Below are 24,141 nucleotides of genomic sequence, written 5' to 3' on the forward strand. Positions count from 1 at the left end.
GAAAGTATTATAAGTATGTATGAAGGCTGGGGGAAACGGGTGGGTGGGAACCCAGAAATGCCGACAACACCAGCCCCAACAGAGGAGGAGGATTAAATAGCCTTCGGCCAGCCTTACACACACATATATATATAGATTTATATATATATATATATATATATATATATATATATATATATATATAGATATATAGATATATATATATATATATATATAGATAGATAGATAGATAGCTATATATCTATCTACATATATATCTATCTATATATCTATATCCTTATATCTATCTATATCGCGATAGATAGATAGATAGATAGATAGATAGATAGATAGATAGATAGATAGATAGATAGATAGATAGATAGATAGATAGATAGATAGATATCTAGCTATCCATCTATGTATCTATATACATATATATAGAAAAATATATATAGATATTTATATATCTATATATATAGATATATATCTATCTCTCTCTATCCATATATATTATATGCAGGGGTCAAGTCCTGGGGAAAAAAGTGTGGGAACTCCCACCCAAGATCCACTTCCCCACCAAAAAAAAAAGATACGCTCATATGCATAATTACTAAACCGCATGTTTTTTTTTTTTTGATCCACTGTACCTTAGTAATCCTTTGTTACTGTCCACTTCCTGTATATGGATTCACCGGGTAGTGTGCGGGTATTCCATTACTTCCTCGATGCTGTAATGTCTCCTGGGAGCTTTTGTCATTGTTCCCAGGAGACATTGCGGAGGTCTGCCGCGAGTTATCGCGGGATTTAGAAAGAACTTCTTTCTGGCTCCCAGGAGACATTGCGGCATCGAGGAAGTGACTGAATACGCGCACACTACCCGATGAATCCATATACAGGAAGCGGCCAGGGATTACTAGGGTTCGCCTGCCCCTGACAGTGACTCGAGCTGGGCATCGCCGCTTAGTGAAGGATTGGCTCGGGCGGCTCGGCTGCTCTAGTCCTGCAAAGGGAACTGCGTTCCTGCTGTGAAAAAAGTGCAGGGACTCCGTTCCCACGCGTTCCCGCAGGACTTGAACCCTGATTATATGTATATATATATATATATATATATATATATATATATATATATATATATGTGTGTGTGTCTGTGTGTGGTGTGTGTAGGTTTGTCTATTTAACACACTGTGTAAATTGATGGTGCTATTTAAGTACCCGAAATAAACAAATGTATAAATAAATAAATATATACCTATATATATATATATATATATATATAGATAGATATATATATATAGCTATATATATATATATATATATATATATATATATATATATATATATATATATATATATATATATATATATATATATATATATATATATATATATATATATATATATATATATATATATATATATATATATATATATATATATATATATATATTTTTGTATATATATATATATATATATATATATATATACATTTTTATATATATATAAATAGATATATATTTATATATGTATTTATTTATTTTAACTGCACCAGCTCAGCCCCATGCATTGTTGCCTCTATGTAAGTGCCGACTGTGGAATATGATGAAGAGTAATTAATAATTCGTGTGGTCCAGTATACTCCCCTCTGCTCCCTATACCCATATTAGAGGGAAGGTATATTAACATGGGTGCATTTTGTTTGTTAATTAGCGGATATTGACGTGTCATAAGCAGCCTCCCCATGATAAATAATCCATGAGCCGGATTAATATTCATGAGGTGGTGGATGGTGTGTAGTGATGTGCGGTGATGCGGAGGTAGACAGGCGGAGTGTAGACAAGGAGTACAGCGATGTCAGCTACTTAGAGGAGAGGAGAGGAGAGGAGAGGAGAGGAGGACGCTGCTCATAGCCTGGCTGTCCGCTCACACTGCTGTGCCTGTGTAGTGTAGAGGAGTCGGAGTGACTGATGAACAGCAGCAGTCCAGTCGGGAGGGTGATCCCCTATCACAGCATCTTCTGCTCACACAACAGGGAATCCGGCGCCTTGTACCTTTCCTCCAGCTTACAATGGGTTGCAATCTGTGTACTTTTCAGAAGCGAGAGGAGCATTACAAACTGCTGTATGAAGTTTCCCAGGTGAGTGCCTGCTCTATAGATGGACACAGCTCAGCAGGGTGCTGAACAAGGTGCTGAACAAGGTGCTGAGGATCGCACATGGAAAGCCACAGTGCACTTGTGTTAGATTTGCTTTGTGAGCGGCAGGCTTATTTACTAAGTCAAGTAGCCATGTGCAAAGTGTTGTTATCCATAGCAGCCAATCAAACTGTATATTTTATTGTCATCCGCTACTCCTGATGGGCTTCTGTACTTGTGCATTGCTTTTTATATTCTAGATTGCTGTTTATTATATGTATTTTTGGTGTTTGTAGCTTTGCCGGATAATGTGACAAATGAATGAATTCTAAATGTTGCCTTCGAAGTTGTACAATGAATGCCTAGAATTGTTGTCATATGTTTTTGCTGCTAAGCAGAATTGTGTGGATTTTCATAAAATTGGAGCAGATAGAGAGGAATTTATCAAAACTGGAGCAGATGGGAATGTATAAAAACTGGATCAGATAGAAGGGAATGTATAAAAACTGGATCAGATAGAAGGGAATGTATAACAACTGGATCAGATTGATGGGAATGTATAAAAACTGGAGCAGATAGAAGCAAATTTATCAAAACTGGAGCAGATAGATGGGAATTTATCAAAACTGGAGCAGATAGATGGGAATTTATCAAAACTGGAGCAGATAGAAGGGAATTTATCAAAACTGGAGCAGATTGATGGGAATTTTTCAAAACTGGAGCAGATAGAAGGGAATTTATCAAAACTGGAGCAGATAGAAGGGAATTTATCAAAACTGGAGCAGATTGATGGGAATTTATCAAAACTGGAGCAGATTGATGGGAATTTATCAAAACTGGGGCAGATAGAAGGGAATTTATCAAAACTGGAGCAGATTGATGGGAATTTATCAAAACGGGAGCAGATAGAAAGGGACTTTATCAAAACTGGAGCAGATTAATGGGAATTTATCAAAACTGGAGCAGATTGATGGGAATTTATCAAAACTGGAGCAGATAGATGGGAATTTATCAAAACGGTAGCAGATAGAAGGGACTTTATCAAAACTGGAGCAGATTGATGGGAATTTATCAAAACTGGAGCAGATTGATGGGAATTTATCAAAACTGGAGCAGCCAGAATCAGCAGCAACCAGTCAGCTTCCAGATTCTAATCCAAAGCTAAACTGAACAAGCTGAAGCTTTAAATCTATTGGTTGCTATGCACAGCTGCTCCAGATTCCAATGGGGCGATTTATGAAAAATGTAGCAGTTGTGCATGGCAACCAATGAGGTTCTATCTTTCATTTGCAAAGATTAACTGAACAAGCTGAAGTTAGAAGCCTATTGGCTCCAGGTCCTATGGAGGAAATGTATTAAAACTGGAGCAGTTGTGCATGGCGACCAATATAATTTTCAAAGCTTACCTGAACAAGCTAATTGAGTGCTATGCACAGCTGCTCCAGATTATATATATATATATATATATATATATATATATATATATATATATATATATATATATATATATATATATATATATATATATATATATATATATATATAAAACTGGAGCAGTTGTGCATGGTGACTAGTAAGGTTCCAACTTTTATTTTCAAAGCATGACTGCGCAAGCTGATGCTATGCACAGCTGCTCCAAACTTTATGGGGGAATTTATTACAATTAGAGCAGCTGTCCATGGCAACCAATAAGGTTCTATCTTTCATTTGCAAAGTTTAAGTCAACAAGCTAAAGCTAGAAGCTGATTGGTTACCATCCACAGCTGCTTCATATCCTAGCTGCTCCAGTTTTGATAAACTCCCCACAATGTGGTGCAGCTGTGCATAGTAACCAATCAGCTTCCAGCTTCAACTTGTTCAGTTTTGGAAATGAAAGCTAGAAGCTGATTGGTTACCAGGCGCTGTCTTAGTAAATTCCCCTTAATGTATGTATTATTGTATATTCCAAGAATGGAAAGTGACAGTGAGCAGTGGATGTAATAACTAATCAGTAACAAGCCTGCTGTCCTTTCTCTGGTGCGTTGTAAATTGTGTATGCTTGTTAGCATGAGCGTCGGAGCCAGGGATTGTGCCTTTTTAAGCTCTGGTTGTTCTTGTATTAGATTGTTCAGTCCATGACAAATTGTTGCTGACAGCAACTGAGCTCCAGCACTTTAAGCAGTATTGGTGATGGCACACTGCACTGAGAAGCGTTGGTGGTCTTATTGGCACAGAAGCAGCTAGGTGGGAAGCACACAGGCAGCAAACTGGCTTTCTGATGCCATTCATTTCACAGCGGGCTAATGAAAGAGTGGACTGGCTACCTGGAGTGGCCTTAATGTATATTAGCATGGTAATCAGTTCAAAATCTCATTACCCTCTTTCCTAAATGATCTGGAGTATTAATTAAATATAAAAACGGCACTATGTCATTGTTGAAAGGTAATGCCAGATTAACATTATTAATGACTGCTGGGGGCAAAGTTGAAGGGTCACCACACACGTTACAATCTGACCTAACAATCTTTGTGCAAGCTTTACTAAAATATGGAATATAAAGAACTTCCTAGCCAATCAGGCAGATAGCCATAGTTGTTAAATAAGATCGGACAATCGGATCTTAATGTGTATGGTCAGATTTAGTTTAATGTTGACCCAGTTGGTTTAGAAACCAAAAAAGGTAATTCATACGTATGCAGCTTGATGTAGGAGCGATAATTTCCCTCTACATTTAAAACTTGATATACCTCTTGCCCAGGGTTTCTCAACCAGGGTTCCGTGGTTCCTCCAGAAGTTGTTAGGGGTTCCTTGAATAGTGACCGGTTTTGGCCTCTCAGATAAGTTTCCAGTGACACCATTGGTCTTTTTAGCTATCTGTAAGGGGGTTCCTCTTTTCAATGACAAGTGTAATGCCCTGTACACACGATCGGTTTGTCTGATGAAAACGAACCGATGGATTTTTTCATCCGATATCCGATGAAGCTGACTTTCATCAGTCTTGCCTACACACCATCGGTTGAAAATCCGATCGTGTCCAACGCGGTGACGTAAAACACTACGACGTGCAGAGAAAAATGAAGTTCAATGCTTCCGAGCATGCGTCGACTTGATTCTGAGCATGCATGGATTTTTGACCGATGGATTTCCCCACAGACGAATTTAAAACAGGTTCTATTTTTTTTTCACCGATGGGGAAAAAACTGATGGGGCCCACACACGATCGGTTCGTCCGATGAAAACGGTCCATTGGTCTGTTTTCATCAGACAAACCGATCGTGTGTACAGAGCATAAGGAGCAGGGCCGGCCCTACCATTGGACCCAATGGTACCATTGTACCAGGTAGCACTTTCAGGGGGGCGGCAAATTGCCGCCCGCCCGCCATCCCATTGCGCCAGCTCCGCTCTCCACTCCACTCTGGGGCTAATTGCCGCCCGACCGTTCCTCCTGTTCTGCTCTCTGCTCCTCTGTGGGGCTCATTGCATGAATAGAGCCATAACAGGTCCTTTTTATACTCCTATATACATGTATAGAGCCATGATAGGTCCACTTTAGTTATCATGATATAAAATAATGGATGTGGGGGCATTTTGGTGGGTGTAATTTGTTTTGGGGGGGGGAGGGGGGCAGCATTTCATTCTTGGTACCAGGTAGCGCAATGTCTTGGGCCGGCACTGATTAGGAGCATTCTTTCCACTGACTATCACACTAATGTATCAGGAGTATTAGATATGGTCACTTTTAGCAGGGGTTCCCTGAGACCAGAAAGTTATTTCAAGGGTTCCTCCATGCTGAAAAGGTTGAGAAAGCTGCTCTAGTCTGTGCAAAGAACCTGTCTAATGTTTGTCTGTGTCTCTAGTCTTTCTGTATTTTATATATTACAGGTATCTATATAGCTCTGACAATATGCACAGCGCTTTACATGTACATTCACATCAAGGAGCTTACAATCTAAGATCCCTATCTCACATAGAGTAGGGTCAATTTAACACAGGATCCAAACAACTTACTGTCACGTCATGCTCTCCTTGTACTTGCGCGGGAGGCAACCCACGCAAGCACAGGGAGGGCATGCAAACGCCATGCAGATAGTGTCCTGACTTTGAGTCAACCCAGGGACCCCAGCACTGCAAGGCTGAAGTGCTAACCACTAAGCCACTGTATTATTATATATAATTTTATTATATTGTTTAGCATGATTAGATAAGGTTTGGCCATATGGGTGATGCTGTAGAACTGAGCTCAAGATCCGTTAAAAAAAAGGCATTCAATAATTAATTGGCTCCTGTCTAAATGGCAGTAGTATGCATGTGAGGAAGGGACCTTAGATTGTAAGCTTCTTGAGAGCAGGAACCGATGTGATGTAAAGCACTGCTTAAAATGTTGGCACTATATAATACCCATTCAGAAAACTTTAGACTTTATTGATCCCAAAGGGAGATGATTATTTATTTTTTTGTTTCATACATTTTTATTGAGTAAACATGAGAAATATTAGCATATAACATCCATTGTAACATTAGAACAATAGGATATTCTTGGATTGAGTAATGAAAGGCATTTTACATCTAGGAAATGTGATCTTGGTATGAGTAAAATGTAGTTTTTGTACATTTCAAAGTTTTACACATCATTTGTATTGTCATACTATAGGTGGAGGGTGTGATTCTCACGTTATTTTATTGCTTAGTCTATAGTAGAATGATTATAGAATGTTCCAATTTACAACTGTTTGAGTTGTATACGAAAATAATATTGAAATTAAAGAGGAAAATTAAGGGGGAAAAAGGGGGGGGGGTGTTGGGGTAGGTAAAGGGTGGGGTGCTGATGGCATCATTTTATATTTACCTTTTTGAGATTATTAAATAAATTAATTAAATAAAAAAATTCTTCTGCAACTATCCTTTGATCTTTCTAGGGGCCAGTTCACACCACTTGCAGTCCAGTTTTATTTTTTTTTTCGGCCTCAAAAACGCATGGAAAGTAGGTTAAATGATTTTTAATGACATATAGGTAGATTCAGTAAGAGTTAGGCCGGCTTATCAGTAGATAAGCCGACCTAACTCAGAATCTACGCCGACTTATGTTTGAGCGTATGCTCAAACAGAGATATGCGTAAACATATGTAAGATAAGACGGCTTGCGCCGTCCTATCTTAGGTTGCAATTTTTCGGATGCCGCTAGGTGGCGCTTCCATTGCGGTCAGCGTAGAATATGTAAATTAGTTGATACGCCGATTCACGAACGTACGCCCGGCCGCCGCAGTCGATTTACGTTGTTTCCGTAAGGCATTAGCAGGCCTAAAGTTATTCCATTTATTAGGTGGAATAACAATGTTGAAGTATAGCCGCCGTTCCCGCCGCGAGATTCTAATTTTTTACGTCGTTTGCGTAAGTCGTCCACGAATCGGGATTTACGTCGTTTACGTCCACGTCTAAATCAATAGGCCCGTGCGGCGTACTTAGCCGCAATGCACACTGTGAAATGTAGGCGCCTGGCGCATGCGCAGTAAAAAAAGCCTCATTACCATAAAACACGCCCCCCTCCAACACATTTGAATTAGGCGCCCTTACGCCCGCCGCATTTACGCTACGCCGCCCTAAGTAAGGAGGCAAGTACTTTGAGAATACAGTACTTGCCTCTCTTACTTAAGGCGGCGTAGTGTAAACACGCTAGGCTACGCCGCCTTAGATTTGCGCGCCCCTACCTGAATCTACCTAATAGTTCACACCAGTGCTTGCAGTTCCAGTGCGTTCCAGAAAAAAAAGTAGAACATGCATTTTTTTTTGCACTGGAAACGCTGTGAAACGCATAAAAAACACATTGGAACCCACATGTCTTTATTTAAGGTTAAGAAAAAAGAGGTGGGGGGGGGGGGATGCACTGGACTGCATCAAAAACGCACCGGACGCATGAAAAACGTGCATGCATCTGGAACGCATCCGGACTGCATTTCTATGGTGTGAACTGGCCCTATATCCTACAAACTGAACATGTTAAAAGTTGCGTTAGGCCCCGTACACACGACCGAGTTTCTCGGCAGAATTCAGCCAGAAACTCGATCGGAGCCGTATTCTGCCGAGAAACCCGGCCGTGTGTACACTTTCAGCCAAGGAAACCGGCGAGGATCTCGTCGGGCCAAATAGAGAACATGTTCTCTATTTCCTCGTTAGTCAACAGGGAAACTTGGCTCGCCAAGATCCTCGGCGGCTTCACAAGGAACACGACGAGCAAAACGTTGTGTTTTGCTCGTCGAGTTTCTCGGCCGTGTGTACGGGGCCTATTTCCTCTTTAGTCAACGGGGAAACTTGGCTCGCCGAGATCCTCAGCGGCTTCACAAGTAACTCGACGAGCAAAACGATGTGTTTTGCTCGTCAAGTTTCTCGGCCGTGTGTACGGGGCCTGAGTCAGGCGCGTTGATCAGGCTGGGTAAGAACCTTTGGCAATTAGTTTTAGAATAGGCAGGTTTGATTAGCGAGACAGTTGGACTGGTGTCACTTGTCTAGGTGTAGAGAAATTGCTCCAAGCAATACAGGTATTGGTGAGTGACATTTAAATATGGCTCATTAGAACACTGTTATATTCCTCCTGAAAAGTAATCGCTGTAACCAGGATGAGATGGTGCTTCACCTTTCCTCTGCTGTATTTCTGATCAGGTTTAATCCCTTGAAAAATGTGAGCAATTTTCTCCTGTAATATGCACTCTGCCTCCAGTCCCAGCTGACTGTATTGTTGGTTTAATGTCACTGATAAGGGATCAAAGGGGAGCAGTAATGTGCGTGTGACACCTTCCACTCTACTATGTCTTTTTATAGCCAAGATCTTTTTGCTTTGGATGTTCAGACAACATAGGGCAATGCATTCCTGCTGGGCGCAGGAAGGGGTTAACGTCAAGCACCTGTCAGTGGGAAACCCTTACCGTGATCTAAACCCAAAACAACAGTTAGTAACCAAATCAGATGAAGGAAAATGAATTAGCCTGCTCAAACACTAGTACTTGACTGGATCAAATCCTTTTAATTTTACGGTCCCCTAATTCAGAGCTTGCAGCCTCCTTTGAACCGTTTTAATGCTGCTGATTTAAAGGGCACACATCATCACATCCTCAGTCTAAGGAGGACTATCATTTGTCATTTCCTTGTAGGTGGGTACAGCAAAGCAGAACTGCAATTTAAAGCTCATTATTATATGTTGGTTTTAAAAATAGTAAGCTTACATTAAATATTTGTAAAAATAAAAATAGACATTATTTACAAATAAAAAATTACATAAAAAAAATTTAAATAAAACACGTAACTCAGTAATTAACTAAAAAAAAGAGAGAAAACCCATATAACATAAATAAAGCATATAACATTGTATTTATATTAAAAATAGTAAATAAACCATGTAACATTGTATCTACTCAGCTAGTATCAAGCAAAGTGTAACATATATTAAAGCGGATGTGCCAGTATAAAAAAATATTAAAAGCCAGCAGCTACAAATACTGCAGCTGCTGACTTTTAATATTAGGACACTTACCTGTGCTGGAGTCCAGCGCCGTCCGCAGCAGAGGACGAGCGATCGCTCGTCTCTCTGCTGCTCCCCCCGCCATCCTCAGTGAGGGAACCAGGAAGTGAAGCGCTCCGGCTTCACTACCCGGTTCCCTACGGCGCATGCGCGAGTCGCGCTGCGCCCGCCGATTGGCTCACACGCTGTGTGCTGGGTGCCGAGTATTCCCAGCACACAACGGGCGACAGACGGGAAGTCAGAAAAACCCGTATTTTGCCCCGTCGCGTGTGGCCGGAAGTGGGTGCAAATACCTGTCTTTAGACAGGTATCTGCACCCCCCTCCCCCCTGAAAGGTGTCAAATGTGACACCGGAGGGGGGGGCGGGTGCCGATCAGCGTGAGTTCCACTTTAGGGTGGAGCTCCGCTTTAAGCAGATATTTCAGGCTAAGGCCCCTTTCACACTGGGGCGGGAGGTGCGCTGGCGGTTATAGCGCCGCCATTTTTAGCGCCGCTATACCATCGGCAGTATTGGGCCGATAGCAGTGCGGTTTTAACCCCCGCTAGCGGTCGAAAAAGGGTTAACACCGCTGGCAATGTGCCTCTGCAGAGGCGCATTGCCGGCGGTATAGCCGCGGTTTCCCATTGCTTTCAATGGGAAGGAGTGGTGGAGGAGTGGTAAACACACCGCTCCTCTTACTGCTCCAAAGATGCTGCTAGCAGGACTTTTGGAGCGGTCCTGCTAGCGCACCGCTCCAGTGGGAAAGCCCTCAGGCTTTAACATTGGAGAAACAGCAGCCACTGTTTAGGGTCGGTTTGCAGGCGCTATTTTTAGCGCAATAGCGCCTGCAAACCGCCCCAGTGTGAAAGGGGTCTAAGGCTCCATGCACACTGGCTTAAAGAGGAAGTAAACCCTCATGGGTTTTACTTCCTCTTTGTTCCCTGCAAAGTAAAAGCATAATTAGCTAGTATGCATGGCATACTAACCCATTATGTGCCACTTACCTGCAGAAGAAGCTTCCGATGTCAGCACTGTCCCCACTGTCTAATCGTGTCCATCTTCAATCCCTCTTTCTTTCGGGGCCGTGAACTCCGGCTCTGTTATTGGCTGAAGTCGCGTGACGTCACAAGCATGCGATTGGGAGCCGATGGTCATGGCACAGGCACTATAGAAATGACAAGGATCGTGCCCTTTCTTTAGTGCGCATGCGCCGATAATATTGGCGCCGGCATATATGGTGAATATCTTTTAAGCCGTAGGGAAAAGTGGTTGTACAACCACTTTAAAAAAATTGCTGCTTCTAGAGCAGTTTTATGTTTTTTCTGTAGAAGCAGCTCAATGTTATCCTAAGTGTCCATGCACATGAGGCATATTTTAAGCTCAAAGTTTAGAGGCAGGAAAAAAATCCTCTCCTTGATTGAGTTTGTGATTGGAGCTTCCTGGCATAAAAACCCGCAAAACTCTCCTAAACTCACCTAAATTGTGAACAAAAACACTCTATATTAGCATTGTTTCGGCCAAGGTAACTGATGTTTTTTTTTTAAGTCCAGTGGACGTGGAGCCTGACCCCTTTCACAATGGGGCCACATTAGCGATAAGCACTGCTCATTTTAGCGGCGCTTTAGCGCTGTTTAAGCAGCGTTTTTTGGGGGTTAAAAACTTCCTTGTCATGGCGCTTCATTCGTTCCAATGTGCAAAGCATTTTGGGAGCGCTATATACAGCGCTCCCAAACCACCCCAAAGATGCTGCTTACAGGACTTTTCGTAACGTCCTGCACGCGCACCGCTCCAGTGTGAAAAGTCACACTTGAATGAATGGGAGGAGATTTTTCAGGCACTTGGCAGAGGCCATTTCAAGCGCCTGAAAACCACCCCAGTGTGAAAGGGGTCTAAGGCTGATGACACACAGGCAATTCTGCCACTAGCAACAAATCACCAGTGGCAGGACCATAGAAGGGCTGCCTGTGTGTCTATATGAAATCATTGCCACACACAGCTAGCAATGGGAGTGACATCTTTCTGCCTCCGCTACAGAGGGAGAGAATTCATAGGAACAAAACTGGCAGCCTCTTAGTGATCCTGCCACTGTCAATTGTGAAGGATTGGCAGTGGCAAGATCACTAGTGGCAGAGGCACCTAGGAGTGATGATACATGGGCGATTTTCTCACAGCGACCCCCCCCCCCTTTTCGTTACAACAATTTGCCGCTAAGAAAACAATAATTACTTTCTAAGGGATCACTAACAGTAAAATTTTGAAAGCAATTTGTGGCTCTGTTGCTCGATGATCAAAATTCATCAGCATTTGGGCTTGGCCACAAAATTGCTCTTGATATTCACTCTCAATGCTTTTCTATGAAATGTTGCAGAAATCGCTATGCGCAGCTACAAATCACTGCAGAAAAGTGATTTGTAGCAGAGAACAAACCAAAGCTGTTGAAAAGTGACAGCAACCCTAAGCCATTAAATCACTAGCTACAAAACACTGTTAAATGGACACTAAACTATAAATATATATATATATATATATATATATCTTCAAGTATGGATTCTTAACTCAAAAAAAGTACCATCAATTGCTCTCAGCATTCTACAACTTTCCAAATTCCTAGTTTTGCTGCTGTGATTTGACTTTACCATGGCTCCAATCTATGTAGTAACATAGCCACACTCACTTCCTCCTGAGGTGGGCTATGGACTATAGCAGTGGTCTCCAAACTGTGGCCCAGAGACTGGATGTGGCCCATTGCTTGCCATTATTTGGCCCTTCGAGCACTATTCCACCAACTGACACCAATGGTGGGGCACCATTCCCCCCACTGATACTATCAATGGGGCACTATTTCTGCCTTTAAAACCAACGATGGGGCACTGATGCCGGAACATTTCCTACACCCTCTAGACACAGTCTGGCCTGCCTAAAGCCTTAAGTATAGTAAATTGACCATTTGCTTAGAAAGTTTGGAGACCCCTGGACTACAGGATCTATAGGCTACATTCACACTGGCGATTTAGGCTGGTACTGGCAGGAAAAAGACATTCCTGCTGTGGCTCTGAGTGCAGAAGGCCATAGCTATTTGCGACTCTCTGCGATTACTTGCTGGAGTGCTGCACAGTTTGTCTGTGCCCAGCAGTGAAAAGCTGTAGCCGCTAGCGACCTGTCATTATAATGAACATTATAATGATTATAAGAGCCTCTGATTCCTCCCGGTACAAATCACACCAGCCTAAATCGCCAGTGTGAAAGTAGCTTTAGTGTGTATAGTGCACATGACTAGAACTAACGTGCAATGCTCGTACCAAACAAAGAGAAGTGAGGAGGCAAAAGAAGAAATTCTGGAGGTCACAGAGGATGTTATAAACAGACAGAAAACACAGTAAGGCCGCGTACACACGATTGGTTAAACCGATGAGAACGGTCTGATGGACCATTTTCATTGGTCAAAACCGATCGTGTGTGGGCGCCATCAGTTATTTATCCATCGGTTAAAAAAAGCCAACTTGTTTTAAATTTAACCGATTGGATTCCTAACCAATAGAAAAAAAGCGATCTTTAGTAGGCACGACCATCGGTTAAAAATCCACGCATGCTCAGAATCAAGTCGACGCATGCTTGGAAGCATTGAACTTCATTTTTTTCAGCATGTCGTTGTGTTTTACGTCACCGTGTTCTGACATGATCGATTTTTTAACCAATGGTGTGTAGGCATAAATCCATCAGACCGTTTCCATCGGATAGACCGATCTTGTGTACATGGCATTAGACTAGGTTCACACTTATGCGGTTCAGGAAATGCCACAATTTGTGAACGTTTCCTGCACCGCATTCAAATCGCACTGCGACTGTGATTCGCTGCCGGTGTCATTCATAGTGTGAACCGAGGCCTAAAGCGACACTAAAGGTTGTTTTTTAAAAAAAAAAATAACAAACATGTCATACTTACCTCCACTGTGCAGCTCGTTTTGCACAGAGTGGCCCCGAACGCCATTTTCTAGAGTCCTTCGACGGCTCTCTCGGCTCCTCCCCGGATCAGATAACCCCCTCTTGGGAGCACTCTCCCAATGGGGTTACCTTGTGGGCGCGCTCCCAAGGTCAGCATTTGGCGTCCATAGCCGCCGAACGCGGGACTCTGCCCCCACCCCCCGGTGCCTGCGTCATGGTATTTGATTGACAGCAGTGGGAGCCAATGGCTGTGCTGCTATCAATCTATCCAATCAAGAGCTGAGAACCCTGGGCAAAGATGCAGCGCGTCATCATCGTGGGACGTTTCAGGGCTCAGATAGGTAAAACGGGGGGCCGGGGGGCCGGTAATTGTCAGATGTTTTTTCTCCTTAATGCATAGGATGCCTTAAGTTGAAAAAACAGGAGGGTTTACAACCCCTTTAAACAATTTCATAAAAAAATAGAAAAGTAGGGGTTATATTTAGAGAATAAGGGTATGCTGTAGCTTTGTGTCACTTTAATCGATGTCATTAGCGATTCTTTGCGAAAACATTGCCCCTGTGTCATCAGCCTTAAGGAAAGGCTGCCTATCATTCTTCTTCCTTGGAACACTAACTTCAGGGCGATCACTAGCCTTGGTCCAGGGTCAGATCTGTGCAAAGAATAGCTTTCTTCTGGGGAATTCATAAAACCACTTAAAGTAGATGTATCATCCACAGCAATATATCTTATTCATGGGTCAAAAAAGCAGCTTTGTCTTTGTGGCCTTATGAAATGTAAAAATAAAAACTGTAGAGGATTTTGGATGTGTGAAGAACAGAAGGTGATCTTCTGGAGTATGGTACACATAGCAGCAATCAGGCTATCCTCCAGTGCTGGAAGCAGACAGATGCTCATTTATGAGTTTGCATCCTCCTTTGTGCTCAGCTGTAGAAAAGACACGTTAAGAAGGGAATCGGTAGGTATGAGTCAGTTGTAGAAATGGCACAGGTAATTATATCTTTATTGAATAAAAAAAAAAAACACTTCTGGAAGGGAGGCAAAGAAAACAAAGCGTGATGTTATTTAATTACAAATCATGAAAAGAACTGTCATTATATAGAAAACTTAAAAGCATTGTATGTTACAATTACGTTGTCTTTACACATGGATTCATTTTCTCCCTGTGTTTACTATATTTGCCATAATGAGGGTCAAACTAGTATCTTTTCTTCCTCTTTCAAGCTTTTATTATACCCAACCGAGGCTGAAGGTATTGGCAGCGCTGGTGACCCGTGCTTTGTTCCTCCAGGACAGCATTTCACATCAGTCAGTCTCTTTATTTAGAAGCACAGCTGGATCTGCTAGAGCAGCCTGGAATAAGACTGGAAGATTACAGGAGTCACGCTAGTGAAGAGATACCTTCTAGGGCTAAAAGACCTTCTGTGAGATTGTGATGGGGCAATGCAAAGATGGATTCTGTATACCATAGTAAAATAATTACACACTGCGAGAAAACATATTAAAGTGTTTTCGGGGCATGTCAAAATACACTTTGATTTTACCAACGGCAAAATCATAAAAGAAAGACTTTAGACAGTGAGAGTTAAACCTGGGAGCTATTTACATAGTGATCAATGGATGGATGTTATACATATCTGTACAGATTATATGCGCCCTGTGCAATTACAAAGACATTATTTATTTAAAATCTAATTTTGGCTGAAAACAATCTTGAACATGTGCACTATAAAAATAAATTGGTGTGTGCCATGTATATAGGCATTTTATAAAGCTCTTAGGGCTCATTTACTCATACAGTTGGGGTGCTGTAAAAAATAACTGGTTGAGTCACAGTTTTACTGCCCCTTGACAACTGAGGCCCCGTACACAGGGCCGAGAAACTCGACGAGCAAAACACATAGTTTTGCTCGTCGAGTTCCTTGTGAAGCCGCCGAGGATCTCGGCGAGCCAAGTTTTCCCATTGACTAGCGAGGAAATAGAGAACATGTTCTCTATTTGGCCCGACGAGATCCTCGTCGGTTTCCTCGGCCGAAAGTGTACACACGGCCGGGTTTCTCGGCAGAATACTGCTCCGATCGAGTTTCTGGCTGAATTCTGCCGAGAAACTCGGTCGTGTGTACGGGGCCTCACTTTAGCTTAACATGGTGGCCAGAGAGGATGACACACATTCCGCAAAATTTATGCTACATAGTTGCGGTGCTGTCCTGCATGCATTTAAGGGTTTAAGGAAATTAAAGTAGGCGATGAGGAGTGCCATATCGCCTACCAGTAGCCTATCTAATGCCCTCTGTAAAGCAATCATCCATGAATTGCTTGTCAGAATGGTGAAAATGACACTCTAATATAGTGTAGAATTACCCCCATATGAGCCACTGGATAAGATGGGTCCTCTGTTCTTTGCCTCAAACTTGTCAATAACCTCTGACCTTCTGACACACCAGGTTAAGTGTACAGACATGCAATATCACAGGAAATCACTGAAAGTCAAATTTTGTACCCAGTAGTTGTGCTTTATCAAAGAAAAAAGGGAGCATATCAGATAGTTAATTAAACGTAATATATTGTCGCCCATTATGGTTGGTAAGTAGGCAAGCATAAAATGTATTAACAAATGAACACATTTTAACATATAAAGTGATTACCACTAAAGACTAATCATAAGATAACATTTGGCATCCAGATTAGCACAAACAGTAGCAAGGCCACCTCAAGTGCAGCAGTGGGCTGTAAGTAAAGTTTAATCTACGAGTGCTGGAACTATACTGCCAGAGCACATATATGGCAGCAATGCTAGTCCTAGATTGACTGGGTATGCAGCGTCCAAAAGAAAAGGAGTATGGTAGCAGAGGGGGCAAGGGATTAAAGGGGGCTAGCAGAATAATTATTAAGAGTGGGGCTTTGAGATGTTCTTCTGCCGGCTGTCATTGGGGCTCTTTAAGAGCCTTGTGCACTTAATTACAGTCCCAGTTAACCTACATGTAGTAGAGGTACAGTATTGGGATGGTATAATCTCAGCATAGGTGCAAGGTAGATCTGTTTCAGATGTGGTTAAGGTTCAGTATAATGTGGAATAGAGTTGTTAAAGGTGCAAGCTAGGTTTGCAATAAGTGCGCTATAGAGTACAGAATGGGTGCGGTATGGATTTGGTACAATTAGTGCCTTCTCTCAGTGGCTCAGTCCCTGCTAACAGTATCAGCAATAGGTGAATAGTCCTCTCACCAGTCCCTGGGAAGCTGCGACCTTTCACTTTAGAAGGGGGACTCCCTCAGTATCTCCCCAAAAGCCTCTGGTGATCACTAGTGGGAGGCAGAGGGGTCTCCAGTCTCCCTACAGCAGCAGTGCAAGTGTTGTGATGTGACCAGTGCTGCACTGCCCAAGTGTGTCCTTACTCCCAATCTCATGCTCGGATCTCCGCTGGTATGGTCTTCCACTGGCTGGTGAATTTTTTTTCTTCCTACTGCACAGTGCCTATGGGGATCTGTTGTATAGAGAGTCGATTTTTCCCATTTTATGGCTGCTGTTTCAAACTACAACTCCCAGGATTCTCAGCACCCTGTATAGAAGTCTATGGGCTTGTTTGACTTTAGCTCTCACCCTGCTGGCTGCTGAGGATGATGGTGCAGCATAACATCAGTATCTCAGTAGAGGATGGTGCAGCATAACATCAGTATCTCAGTAGAGGGAGAGAAGTGTTTCCATATTGCAGTAACCCAGCACCTGGCTACAAAAGTAAGCTCTAAATGTCCAGCACTAAAACATATGCTTGCAGCTACTGAGCTACAGTACAGTTCTCACAGCAGGTCACTCGATCAGCAACCCGTCCATTCAGTAAACGTCTTGCATTCTTTTCACTGGATGAAGGATGTGCGGGTCAATGTCATGATATCTCCTACTCCAATCACTTATGACCTTGCATTCTGTGAAAGGAACGCAAAATGCTTACTAAATGGAAGAAGTTACAAGCGAATAAACCACTGTGAGAACTTTACTCCAGCCAAAAAAAAATGGTCTCAGCACCAAGCATTTGGTGCTTACTATAATGTACGGGGTGAATGAAAGTAAGAGTTTTACAGAACACTGCAGCCTATACACATTGCATACACTTCATTAGGGCTCATTTAACTAATCAGCCATAACATTATGACCACTGACAGGTAAAGTGAATAACACCGATTATCTCATTACAATGGCATTCAAAAGTGGAATATAATAGGCAGCAAGTGAACATGTTGTCCCTGAGCTTAACGTGTTGAATGCAGAAGAAAATAAGCAAGCATAAGGATTTGAGCACCTTTCACTAGGGAAGGAAAACCGGTGAACGGGCAACATGGTCATGGGCAGACAAAGCTTATTGATGCACATGAGGCCTCGTACACACGGCCAAGTTTCTCGGCAAAAACCAGCAAGAAGCTTGCCAGCTGCAGGTCAGTCAAGATGTCCATACTGACCAATATCCACAGCCAAAAGCACCTACACTGGACCACAGGAGCAATGGAAGAAGGTGACCTGGTCTGATGAATTCAAGAAAGGCTTCAGGAACACAAGTTTGAAGTGTTGACCTGGCTTCCAAATTCTGCAGATCTCAATTCACTGGAGCAACTGTGTGATGTGCTGGTCCTATTCATGAATGCTCCACCTCACAAATTACAGGACTTGCAGGAGATCTGCTACTGATGGCTTGGTGCCAAATACCACAGAATATCTTCTGAGGTCTAGTGGAGTTCATGCCTCTATGGGTTATGGTGGATGGTCATAATGTTATGGCTGATCTGTGTATTTTTACAGTGCACATGTCCAAATATTGTTTTTGGCCAGAGTTAAGCTTTTAAAGTTGTGTGTGCGCGTGTATATAAGGTAATTCCAACTCCAGCCAAAAATGTTTTGTTATTTCATTTTTGATATAAGAGGGAAATGTTATATTCTTTGCTAGGTTTTTTGCTATCTGTGGTTTATTGAGGAGACTTCATTTCAGGACAGAAAGTGATGAAACGTCTCTCCAACAGGGAAACAGACATGAACACATTTTTAGTAGAGTAAGAAGGGTTATTATTTCTGATAATGTTTTTATTGCTGTCTGTGACTTGCTGTCCCTTGACGCCCATACTTTCTATTTCTTGTACAAGTGTCACAGGGACAAGAAGTGAGAAGAAATTTCCCCAGATGAAGTCACAGACAAAAAGTTTAATACTCTCCTACTCTATCCTAAGCTAAAAATAAAAGACTTGAGTTGGGCTTTACATTTCTAGTCCTGTTCTTCAGACCCATTACTGCTATTAATGCAAATACTTAAGTATAATCATTGAATTGCCAATGGTAGCACCTTTTTTCAAATTACAGGCAGTCCCCTACTTACAAACGACTCCTACTTACAAACCTAGGGAGACAACAGGAAGTGAGAGAAAATCTACCCCTAGGAAGGGAAATTCTCTTCTGTGAGGCCGCGTACACACCATCGGTCCAAACCGATGAAAACGGACCGAAGTTCTGTTTCATCGGTCTAAACCGACGGTGTGTTTTTTCAGCACGTCGTGTGTTTTACGTCACCGCGTTCTGACCCGATCGGTTTTTGAACTGATGGTGTGTAGGCACATCAGAACATCAGTCTGCTTCAGCGGTGAACCGATGAAAATGGTCCGTCGGACCATTCTCATCGGATGGACCGGTCGTGTGTACGCGGCCTAAGAGTTAATATGGGAAAAAGGTGTCTCCACTGATGCTTTATCACCAATCCTTGTTTCCACAACATTTTCAAAATCCAATTGTCATTGGGACATAAAGTGAGGTGAAATCTTCTGAACAGAGGCACAGACAGCAAAACACATGTTACAGGGGTGATAACCCTTCCCTATGCTATCCAAAAAGCTTAGAAATTGATTTTTTGGCTGGAGCTACACTTTATCTGTTCCAACTTACAAACAGATTCCACTTAAGAACAAGCCCACAGTCCCTATCTTGTTTGTAACCCGGAGACCACCTATACCAGTACACATATTAGTTTTACTACCATATAACAACTATGGCTGCTTTCACGGGAAATTTCTATCAGAGTTTTAATTACAAGTTTAAAGTTCTCCTGGCAACCTGCAGCCCTCACTACTTTGCTGTCCTCTTCTATTCAAATTTGGCTCAAGTCCCATTAACCTCAGTGGAGGATCCCATAATATTCATACTTGTAGACAGGGAGGGGGGGGGGGGTGGCCTTAGCCAGGTGAGATACAGGATGGGGATTGCTGATACCTGGAATTTATTTTCTGGACAAGAACATTTTTCAAATTTTTAAGGTAACTTCTGAAACAAGGGGCCTCCAAACCTTTCATTATGAGGGCCATATAATTTATTTTAGAAATAGTCATGGGTCAAAAATAAAATCAATTTTTAAATCAATGAACAAAATATTTATCAATGAATAAACATGCTCCTAGAAAATCATTCATATTACAACTCCTCCAATCACATCAGAAGTCCAAAAGAGTATAGAAGCATCTGTGAAAGTCTTTATTTCCTACAGAGAGATAACAGGTAAAAACAGCTTACATGTCTTGGTGAGTAGCCGAATCATAAGGTTTAATTGAAACTATGATTAAGGCTACTGGCCGAAACACGTAAACTGTTTTACCTGTTACAACTCTGTAGCAAATAAAGATTTTCATGGATTATTTGATTTGCTGGCTCCCTATACTTGTTTATACTTGATGTGAGTGACTAAGAGGACACTTGGAGCCCGAGAACCGACATTGCAGACTCTTGATTTGATCACACTGAATCCCTAATGTGAATATTGCTTCTTTCTCATTTATGTGGATTGCATGAGTAGTCCCCCCCTTCATACCAGTAGCTTCCCCATCACATCAGAGCCCCTCTTAACATCAGAGTCCCCCGTTCACGTCAGAAGTCCCCTTCCCCACACATTAAGGTCCCCATCAGAGTTAACCCCCTACATCAGAGTCCCCATCAATGTCCCCCTAACATCAGGATCCCTATCGGAAAGCGTAGACCTGATCTGAATCCCCAGTCTGTGCACCAAGTAAGCATGTGCCACTGACCCTGGCTAAGGGTCAAATAAAATCTCTAACTGGCCTATGGGCTGTAGTTTAGGGACCCTGTACTAGAACAACCTATTCTTGCAAGAAAAGAACTTATGGAAATATAGGTGATATTCAGTATATGAACTATATGTTGAGTTATTAGGATCTGCATTTTCAACTTTGTAATGCTCCCAGCAAAATCCTGCCTCTGCTACTAGGGAGGACATCACCAGAGGACATTTATGGGCTGAAACTGAAAGAGTGTTTCTGTTATATTTTGCCTTCTCTCGTTATCCTTTATTTATACAGTGAAAACAGAAATGATGTGCAGTAGCTCATGACAACCATCAGAAAACAGCTTAGAAGGGCACACTTATGAAAGGGGATTTTGATTAGTTGCTATGGGTCGCTGATCACCAAGTGCTAGGTGATTAGATGAGCCCAATAATAGTATTTTATAGCATGTGACTGCATCATTTTATGAGCTTTATCTGCCAAAACAAAAAAAAGCGTGCCAGTCATTAGTCAGTTAATTTTTTTCTGTGTTGATTAAAGCGCCACTTCTTTTGGCATGATGGTTAGGCTGGCATAGACTGTAAAGGTCTGTGAAAGGAAGAAATATCACCCAGGCAGGAAAGCTCAACCATAATCCAACTGCCAGGATTCAAACCTCACTGCCAGGCTAGGTTTATCATCCAAGCCGTATACACTGTATGTGGTCTGTCTGGGTACTTCATAAAAAGTTGCATTATCTGAAATATGAGGGAGAACTGAAGGGGGTTATGGATGCGTGCAGCCTTTAATTGGATACATTAATTAGCAAATGATTACTGATGAGGAGAACATTTCTTGGCAGGTAATGTTTTGATTAGAAGGGTTCACCTTGGGCTTTTAACAAAGGTAATTGTAGAGAGCAATCACCAGTTGTATGTAATTTATTTCTTTTTGTAATATGTTTTCTCTGTTTTCTGCTGGGAATGGTGCAGAATATACACTCAAAGCTTTGTTTATTTCCATGTCTGTCTGGGTGTAATGTTTAGTAGTATGAACTGCATGTATAAGCTGATGTGCTTGCTACAGGCTCAGATGTTTCCTTAAATATTATACTATTATTATATTATACAATGCATTTATTATAGGTTGTGATGGATAGAAATTTTTATATTCGCTTGCTGTAATTCAATGTAATACATCTCCTATCCCCAATCTGCCAACACAGCAGGGAGCTCCTATGTCTCATAGTAAGACAAATTTCACCCTGACCATCCTCAGTCTTCTTAAAGATTATAGTACAATATAATTTTATCCTGATAGATATCCCATTATATTATATACCTGTCTTTGCCCCAGTATAGTGTTCACCCTCCCCTATACTTTCTTAATTGGCAATCATACACATGTAGCTGGATTCAGGTAGTTGAGCCTAACGTTAGGCAGGCATAGCGTATCGCATACACGCTACGCCGCCGTAAGTTAGAGAGGCAAGTGCTGTATTCACAAAGCACTTGCGTCCTAAGTTATGGTGGCGTAGCATAAATGTGCTGGCCTATGCGCACCTTATTCAAATTGTGAAGAGGTGGACGTGTTTTATGCAAATGAATCATGACCCGACGTGATTGACGTTTTTTTTTATGAACGGCGCATGCGCCGTCCATGGACATATCCCAGTGCGCATGCTCCAAATTACGCCGCAAAGACTTATTGGTTTCGACGTGAACGTAAATTACGCCCAGCCCCATTCACGGACAACTTACGCAAACAATGTAAAAATTATAAAATTTGACGCGGGTCCGACGTCCATACTTAACATTGGCTGCGCCATCTTTTTGGTGGAATATCTTTAGGCCTGAAAACGGCTTTGTGAATAGGCGTATCTCGCTATTTTACATATTCTAGGCGTAAATCAGCGTACACGCCCCTAGCGGCCAGCGTAAATATGCAGTTAAGATACGACGGCGTAGGATACTTATGCCGGTTGTATCTTAGCAACATTTAAGCGTATCTCAGTTTGAGCATACGCTTAATGTTACGACGGCGCGGATTCAGAGTTACGACGGCGTATCTACTGATACGCCTGTCGTAAGTTTCCTGAATCTGGCTATTGGTCATGTTTGGGTCCACATGCCTTAACATGTTTTTTTTCTATAATGTAACTTCAACTCATTGGAATGAAGAACATTACATTAGTCCACTGTAAAACAATGTACACATACCTATTTCCCATAAGTAAAGTGCTGTCTATTCAAAACTGACTTATAATATTTAAGTTTTCTAATTATAAACTTGCTAAATAACGAATTATATGTTTACATTGTGTGATCTCTTCCTCGTTCGTTACTAGACACATAATTCCAAAAATAGAAAACTTTTATGGCTTTGATGGACGTTGGTGAATAGTGAATGGATGAATAGGAGGAGCTTGTGAAATAAGATTGCATCAGGATCTGGCCTGCGAGGTTGGGGTTGATTTACTTTGGGAAGTATGATGCTGATCTTTTCTCCAGTGGTATGACATGCCTCCTGCCTTGTCACAACTAACCTTCTTCAATCAGTGACACTCAAGCTTGTTTCTGATTGACACTGTAAAATAGCAGGGGCATATCAGGCTGCTGGAGAAAGACCGCTATACCAACTGAGTGCAACAGCCTTTATCATCAACCTGCTGTAGGGAAGACACTTGAAAACTTTTTTGTTTGTCTGATTCCCTTTAGTTAACCCTACAATAGGCTTTTAATTAAAATAAAATGTATTTTAAGTTATTTATAAGAATATATGTAAGTCACAGACCTACAGTATTATTTTAAAGGTTTGAAAAGGAACGCATATATTTACCTGCCAAAAGATCTGTAATTCTGTTTAGCCACTTTTGTGATTTATGCTTCCCTTACTATTCACAGCCACTGTTTTATATCATTTTTGGATAGGGGGGCCTTCTGTCAGGGCAGCCCAGGGCAATTTCCCCTTTTACCCCTTATAAATCTGGCCCTGCCTACCACATCATCCTATAGCAAGGTGCATTAGCACTGAAGGTCGGTTCACACCAGAATGCAGTGCGGGAAAGTTGCATTCAGTGCCCGTTTCCTGCGCTCCATTAAAATGTACTACCTTTGTGATCCGCATGTGCGTGCCAATGTAATGTTCATGACACCCCAAACACAAATCACACAAACGAGTGCGTTTATTTTCACCAAATCCCAGTGTAGCATGTACTATGCAATTTGGTGCAGTGTGTTTTTAAAAGTAGAACATGCATACTTTTTCTGCTTTCTGGTGCGATTAGCTGCTCATTCAAATGAGTGGGCCGCAAAATCTCACCGGACAGGAATGCGCAGGAATCCCAAGTAAATGCGCAAGTATGCAAGTGCAGTATGCAATGTGCTTTTAAATGGTAAATCTCTCAAGAACTCATAAATGTGAAAACATTGGGAAAGCACTTCAACATGGCTATGTAAGGGGCAATATGCTGTCATTGTAGGTGCTTTAAAAAAAAATTTGTATGTACACTGAATAATGTTTTACATGTATTTTTCAAACATTTTTTTTTTATTTTAACCCACCCTTTCTTAACCACTTGCTTACTGGGCACCTA

General features: G+C 41.8%; 1 protein-coding gene across 2 annotated transcripts in view; it reads left to right on the forward strand.

The window, feature by feature from the left end:
- Nucleotides 1-1,794: 1,794 nt before the first annotated feature.
- The window catches only part of PDZRN4 (PDZ domain containing ring finger 4), a 183,065-nt gene continuing 160,718 nt past the window's right edge, over nt 1,795-24,141 (forward strand). The window contains exon 1 of one of the 2 annotated variants that reach the window (XM_040343868.1): nt 1,795-2,116. In XM_040343868.1, the coding sequence (XP_040199802.1) occupies nt 2,048-2,116 (69 nt within the window). In that variant the 5' untranslated portion in view covers nt 1,795-2,047. The remainder of the gene's footprint in view (nt 2,117-24,141) is intronic. The other variant, XM_040343867.1, reaches the window with a different exon arrangement.

The sequence above is a fragment of the Rana temporaria genome, chromosome 3, assembly GCF_905171775.1.
Source record: "Rana temporaria chromosome 3, aRanTem1.1, whole genome shotgun sequence".
Lineage (NCBI taxonomy): Eukaryota > Metazoa > Chordata > Amphibia > Anura > Ranidae > Rana > Rana temporaria.